At 42.7% G+C, this 6,296-nt stretch overlaps 2 protein-coding genes across 2 annotated transcripts; both read left to right on the plus strand.

The window, feature by feature from the left end:
* Positions 1 to 3,960: 3,960 nt before the first annotated feature.
* On the plus strand, positions 3,961 to 5,190 carry LOC147429969 (putative pentatricopeptide repeat-containing protein At3g13770, mitochondrial). The gene is made up of 3 exons (XM_086495080.1): positions 3,961 to 4,231; positions 4,339 to 5,102; positions 5,149 to 5,190. The coding sequence occupies exons 1-3, from the start codon at positions 3,961 to 3,963 to the stop codon at positions 5,188 to 5,190; spliced, it is 1,077 nt and encodes a 358-aa protein (XP_086351206.1).
* A 30-nt stretch (positions 5,191 to 5,220) lies between these two features.
* On the plus strand, positions 5,221 to 6,029 carry LOC147429970 (pentatricopeptide repeat-containing protein At4g30700-like). Its single transcript, XM_086496156.1, has one exon. The coding sequence runs from the start codon at positions 5,221 to 5,223 to the stop codon at positions 5,887 to 5,889; it is 669 nt and encodes a 222-aa protein (XP_086352282.1). The 3' UTR covers positions 5,890 to 6,029.
* Positions 6,030 to 6,296: the final 267 nt, after the last annotated feature.

The raw sequence follows: 6,296 nt of genomic DNA on the forward strand, positions 1-6,296 counted from the left end.
GTACAAGTGTTGGAGCATGCTTGAGTTGCATTAGGAGGTGTTCCCACCTCATTGGTCAAGTGTGAAGCATTCTAACTTAAGACTAGTTGCACTCTTGCATACTTATATAAGAGAGGGCTCATTGCATTTTTGAAGCTCTTGATCCTCTCACACACTCTCTCAAGTGCCCAACTTGGAAAAGAAAGATCTCTCTCTCTCTCTCTCTCTCTCTCTCTCTCTCTCTCTAGAGATGGACTCTATGCTCAAGCTCTTGGCTATGGATGAAATCCAAGCCAATGAAAGTTTCTTCTTCTCCATCTCTACTATTCTATTACTAAACTATGCTAAGAGCTTTTCCATGAGAAAGTGGACATAGAATATAATTTCTCTTGCTTGAAAAATAATTTTCTCCACCTTCATCTTCCTCTTTCCCCACAATTTCTTTCTCCCCGTTGCGGTGTTTAGGGTTTGGGAAGGAGGGTTATACCATGAAATCTTGAAGAGACCATCTTCTTGATTCAAGAAAGGCTTCACAAGATCACAAAAAATATATTGTAATTGGTTATTGTCTTTGAATTATGTGTGTGGTTAAAAATGTGTACTTGTGTAAAAAATTCAGCATGGCACAACCTATGTTCTCCTTGCTATCTCTCTCTCTTCAAGGAAAACTCTCTCCTTCCATTGTTGATTTTTTATGAATCTAAAAGTAAGTATTATATTCTCTGACATCAAGGGTTGCTAATCCCTTTGTAACATACTTCTAGTTTGAAGTGCAAAGTCATTAAATGGCTTCTTTTCCATGGACGTAGCCCACACTTGGGTGAACCACGTATATCGTGTGCTCTCTCTCTCTCTCTCTCTCTCTCTCTCTCTCTCCATTAAGTAAACCACTCTAATCTCCATTTAGCTACATATTTATTCTTAATAGTAATAGTCAACTTCATTTCTTTAACTGTTGATGCTTCCCGTTGATTTTAATTATTATCCTTGAAGGAGCTCTTTAATATGGTGGGAGCACCTCCGAGAGACCTCCTCTTTTTATACTTGGCAACGTTGGAGAACTTGGCAGGTAGTATAGTGAAGTGAAGGTGGTACACTGTACTGCGGTTGATACCAGGATTGTGGGGTTGAGAGCTATGAGCTGGCTATGGCATGTGGCTACTCACAATCTCCAAGCTGTCTATGGCTATGTTATTGCAGGTTTGAGAGATGTGAGGTGGCTATGGCATGTAGCTACCTGCAAACTACGAGCTGGCTAGAGAGAGAGAGAGAGAGAGAGAGAGAGAGAGAGAGAGAGAGAGAGAGAGAGAGAGAGAGAGAGAGAGAGAGAGAGAGAGAGAGAGAGAGAGAGAGAGAGATCTTTGAGGCTTTGATACCAGTATTTCATAGCGCAGTGAAGAACCCAAGAACACACACACACACACACACACACACACACACACACACACACACACACAGAGGCACCTCCCCGTCCCTCTCTCATGGCCCGTATGTGCGTCCCCCTTGCATGGGAAACCCTTTTCTTTATTTTCCGCCTGCATGAGAAATCTCTTTTCGTTATTTTCCACTTGCATGGGAAATCCTTTTTATCTATTTGAAACCTAGCCCCTTAAGCCCTTATCACCAGTTCGGGACGATTCCCATGGTGGTTGGCCATGACCCCTAGTTGAGTGTAGTGTGTGCATGCCCCTAGACTATAGGATACATCACATGACCCAATGCCCCATTTTGCATCAATGGAAGTAGGAGCTAAGCCAAATCATTGCTACATTGTGGATTGCAGATAATGGAATAAATCCAAGCATCTATGGGTGAGTATAGTCTCCTCTTCTCTCAGAGAAGAACATGTGTTTGTAATTGGGGGCAATGTGTATAATGTAATGAATGAAGCGTCATTTTCCATATTTTTTCCATCCAATGACATGATGCATTGGCATTGTAGGAAAGTCTCATTCACCGTAAGGTTTACTACTGCATCATAAAGAAAGTGTGTTGCATCCCATCTTCCAAACCACTTGTTGATATCTTGCATCCATTCCAAGCTAAACATTTTGCTTCTATCAATCTTTTGAACTTTTGTGGCTTCTCTCCCATGCAACTTTAGGAAGTCGATATGGTGAGTTTTGGTGCATCTTTATCATGCACTCCACAACTCTATCCATGACCATAACGTCAATGAGAGGTGGTCCCAACTCAAGGAGAAGGAGCATATAGGGTGTTTGCACCTTTACTTGGGAAAATTTTCTAAGAAACTGTTTTGAAGCATTTTCAAACTTTTTCCAAATGGAGAAACTAATATTACCACCCCATACTTCCCCCCATAAAGAAGTGTATGTGTTACCAAAGGGTGTTAAAGAGGTATTTCTTAGGAATCCAGCATTTGATATCCCCTCATTGACACATGTTTTGAAATGCATCGTAGGCTCTCATGTTGGCTTCAAGACGATGGATATAGCACATTTGTGCCATTTTGTGACTAATTGAACCTCAAGGCCAAGTTATTTCAAACTTTCTATTACTTCAAGTGGCTCTTGATTATACATGATGCAAGGTTCCTCCTTGTTGAGAGTTTTCATGATCATAACCTTTGTTTTGGAGGCATTCAAAATCAAACCACTATGCAAGCAAAAGTTTTCAAGGATGTCGTGAGCTTATGTATATCTTCTAGAGTATGGGCCAAAAGAACCGCATCACATGCATAGAGCAACATCGTGATAATAACATGACCACTAAGAACTTATTCAATCCTTTCTTCATGCATACTCAACAACCTGTGCTCTAACTCATCAATGCATTAGCCCAAAGAGAGCTAAAAGAGAGCACTCTTGTGTAACAACAATATTGCTTGAGAAATTTTTTGAAAGGAAAATATCAGGAAGAACCTCACCAACAAGATGTAATTGCTCGTCGAGATCTTTAACCTTTGTAAGATCCATCATGCACACTCCTCCCTTACATAGGCAAGCAATGTTTGCATCATTGTGTATGTTTCATTGTTTTTGTTGAGAGAATGTGTGGAGGAAATGAATGCTTTTAAAGCATATGCATCTCTAGCTCCCAACGCTCCCAACGTGCTTGCTCAAGGTAGGCAAAACAACTATAGTAGTAGAACTTCTAGAACCTGCAACTAATCTGGTACACCATAACCCTACACAATGTTCCAAAATGCGCTCTGCAATGAGAACATGTTACATCATGCATGCCCACAATGGGTAGTTCTCCCCATCAATTTTTTCTCAAAAGAAAGCATGCAAAAAACATCATTATTGTCAACCATGGTCAGTGGACTGAACCTTGGTGCAAACGTTATATGAGGTAAAGCACACAAAAGTAATGTGTGCTATATAGCACAACCCTTAGAAGGTTACAAAGTGTTTGCTTTGCTAAAATCTATACCGCCTAAAAACTTGCACAAAGGCATGAACTTGCCCACCTAGTTTTGCCTGTAGCAAGAATGGAGGCCGAAATATCACTAAATATCACCTCGAATTGAGAAAGAGAGCTAAGAGGATTCCGGTAATGCTTTGAAGGATATCAAAGCCTCGTCCTATGCCAATTGTCAAAAATAGGGTTGCTGGAGAAGAAAAAGGAGAAGCTCAAGCAAGGGTACACAACCCAAGAAGTATATTGAGTTTGTTGATACAAGGATAAGGTTAGTCTGAGAATGAAAGGTGTATATATAATGGGGGAAATAATCCTTCCAATAAGGAAAAAAGTGCCTCGATGGTGGTAAGTGTGTTCACACACATTAGTACCATATTATGGTAACAATTAACACCCAAAAATAGGTAAAATGGTAGACACTAAGCAATCTTGACCAACAGATGTGTAAACCAAGTAATTGGGAGCAATTGTGAACCGTTGGATAAAGCTAATTTTCTCTATTTCTATTTACTAGGTAGCTACACCGTTTCTCTTGTTATGTAGGCCTACACATTCATTGTAGTGTGAAGTAGACCATGAAGTGCCAAGCGTGGCAGGATGGCGCTTCAGGAACTACAAATAAGCCAGGACCCATTGGAGGTGCAGAGAAGTAAGTTCTTGACCAACGGCTATGTCTTGTCGTCACACAGGGTCTTGCGACCCCAAACAGTCAAGCTCTCATGGAACCATGGAGAACCATCAAGAAGCAGATCTCCGAATGGAGACGTCGCTGCTTCATCTGCTGCTTCCCGTGAAATTGATGAGCTTGACTGCAGGGCTCTCTTGGACTCCATCAAAATTTGTGGCATCCAGAAGGACTTCTCCAAAGGTAGCAGATTACATGCCCAGATTCTCAAACGAGGGTTTGCTGGATGCGATGTTATCTCTGCACCGCCCTTCTTCATATGTATCCTAAGTGCGGTGCTTTCTCAAAAGCCCAAGAAATTTTTGATGAGCTTCCCAATCACGATATCGTCTCATGGAATGCTCTCATTGCTGGATATTCCCAGCAAGGTTTCGGCCATGAAGCATTGCGCTGCTTTGATCAGATGAGACACGAGGGCTTCCATCCTGTTGCAGCTACCTATGTTTGCGCTTTGAAAGCTTGCGGCAGCATAGGAGCAGCTGGCAAAGGCGAAGAGATACATGCTGAAATTCGCAGACAGGGGCTATTGGGGAGAAACATAGTGCTAGGGACTGCATTGGTGGACATGTATGCTAGGTGTGGCGCTCTCGTTAATGTGCAGGAAGTTTTTGATGAGCTTCAGGCACAGAATACGGTCACATGGAATGTGCTCATCACTGGATATGCCCAGCATGGATTCGGTGAGGAAGCTCTACATTTCTTTGCAAAAATGAAAGAGAGTGGTCTGTCACCAAATGCCATCACTTTTGTTGGCACTTTGAAAGCCTGCAGCAACGTACAAGCAATTCAAAAGGGGGAGGAGATACATAAAGAGATTGACAAGCAGGGCTTATTGCCAAAAAATGTTGTGTTACGTACGGCGTTGGTGGACATGTATGCCAAATGTGGGCTGCTTTCAAAAGCACGAGAGGTTTTTGACCAACTCCCATCACGGGATGTAGCCTTATGGAACACGCTTTTGGCTGGTTATTCCCAGCATGGGCTCGGCAAGATGGCCCTTGACTGCTTCAAAAAGATGCGGGAAGAAGGCTTTTTTCCAGACGAAGTTACATTTGTTTGCATCTCAAAAGCTTGTGGAAGCATAGGAGCAATTGAAGCAGGTGAAGCGATGCATGCTGAGGTCCGAAGGCAAGGGCTCTTAAAGAATTCTGCTAGGCACTGCTGTGGTGGACATGTATGCCAAACTTGGTGTAATGGAAAAAGCACAAGTAGTGTTCGATGAACTTCCAACCCATTCTGTGCCATCTTGGACAGCACTAATTGCTGGATATGCTCAGCATGGAAAAGGCAATGAAGCTCTCAGCTGCTTCAAAGAGATGCAAGATGAGGGCCATTTTCCAAACGAAATCACATTTTTCTGTGCTTTGAAAGCTTGCACTAGCATAGGAGCAATTGGTAAGGGTGAAGGTATACTTGTTGAGGTCAGCAGGCAGGGTTTGTTGAGGAAAAGTACTTCACTTTGCAATGCAGTTGTAGATATGTATGCAAAGTGTTGCATGCTTGCAAAAGCGAAGGAATCCTTTGATGAGCTTCCAACACGGGATGCGTCTTCATGGAATTCCCTGATCACAGGATATATAGACCATGGACTGTTTGATAAAGCCATTGACTGTCTAGGAAAGATGCAAGATGAGGGTGTTGGACCTGATGCTGTCACTTTTGTCTGTATTTTAAAAGCTTGTGGCCACATTCAAGCACTCAAAAAGGGTGAAGAGATACATGCGGAGGTTCAAAGGCAAGGGTTATTGGACAAACATGGGATGTTGGCTACTACATTGGTTTACATGTACGCCAAATGTGGGGTAATGGCAAAGGCACAGGAAGTTCAAAACCGTCTTTGATTTTTTCTGCAAAATGGTGAGGGAAGATGTAGAGCCCAATACGGTGACGTTTTCTGTTTTGCTTAATGCTTGTAGTCATGCAGGTCTAGTGGAGGAGGGGCAAATGTACTTGGACGTAATGTGCACGGTTTACAACATCACACCAACTAGAGAACACCATATCTGCATTGTTGACCTTTTCAGCCGTGCAGGGCAGTTTGATCAGGCAATAAGCATTATTGAGGAACTGCCACTTTCTGATGCTTGTCTGCTCCTGTCAGCGCTTCTGGGTGGTTGTCAAAATTGGGCCAACATGGAGCTTGGCAGAAGGGCCTTTGAGCATGCAGTCCTGCTAGATTCAAAGTATCCTGGGGCTTATGTGGGCATGAGTAACTTATATGCCGCTTCTGGGATGCAAGAGGGAAGTG

Source organism: Adiantum capillus-veneris, chromosome 22, assembly GCF_014529385.1.
Source record: "Adiantum capillus-veneris isolate H3 chromosome 22, ASM1452938v2, whole genome shotgun sequence".
NCBI lineage: Eukaryota > Viridiplantae > Streptophyta > Polypodiopsida > Polypodiales > Pteridaceae > Adiantum > Adiantum capillus-veneris.

Coding starts and splice junctions, on each gene's coding strand:
- LOC147429969 (XM_086495080.1), top strand. CDS start 3,961: ATGGCGCTTCAGGAACTACAAATAAGCCAGGACCCATTGGAGGTGCAG. Junction 4,232..4,338: donor CCAGAAGGACTTCTCCAAAG/GTAGCAGATTAC, acceptor CTTTCTCAAAAG/CCCAAGAAATTTTTGATGAG. Junction 5,103..5,148: donor TTCCAGACGAAGTTACATTT/GTTTGCATCTCA, acceptor CAATTGAAGCAG/GTGAAGCGATGCATGCTGAG.
- LOC147429970 (XM_086496156.1), top strand. CDS start 5,221: ATGTATGCCAAACTTGGTGTAATGGAAAAAGCACAAGTAGTGTTCGAT.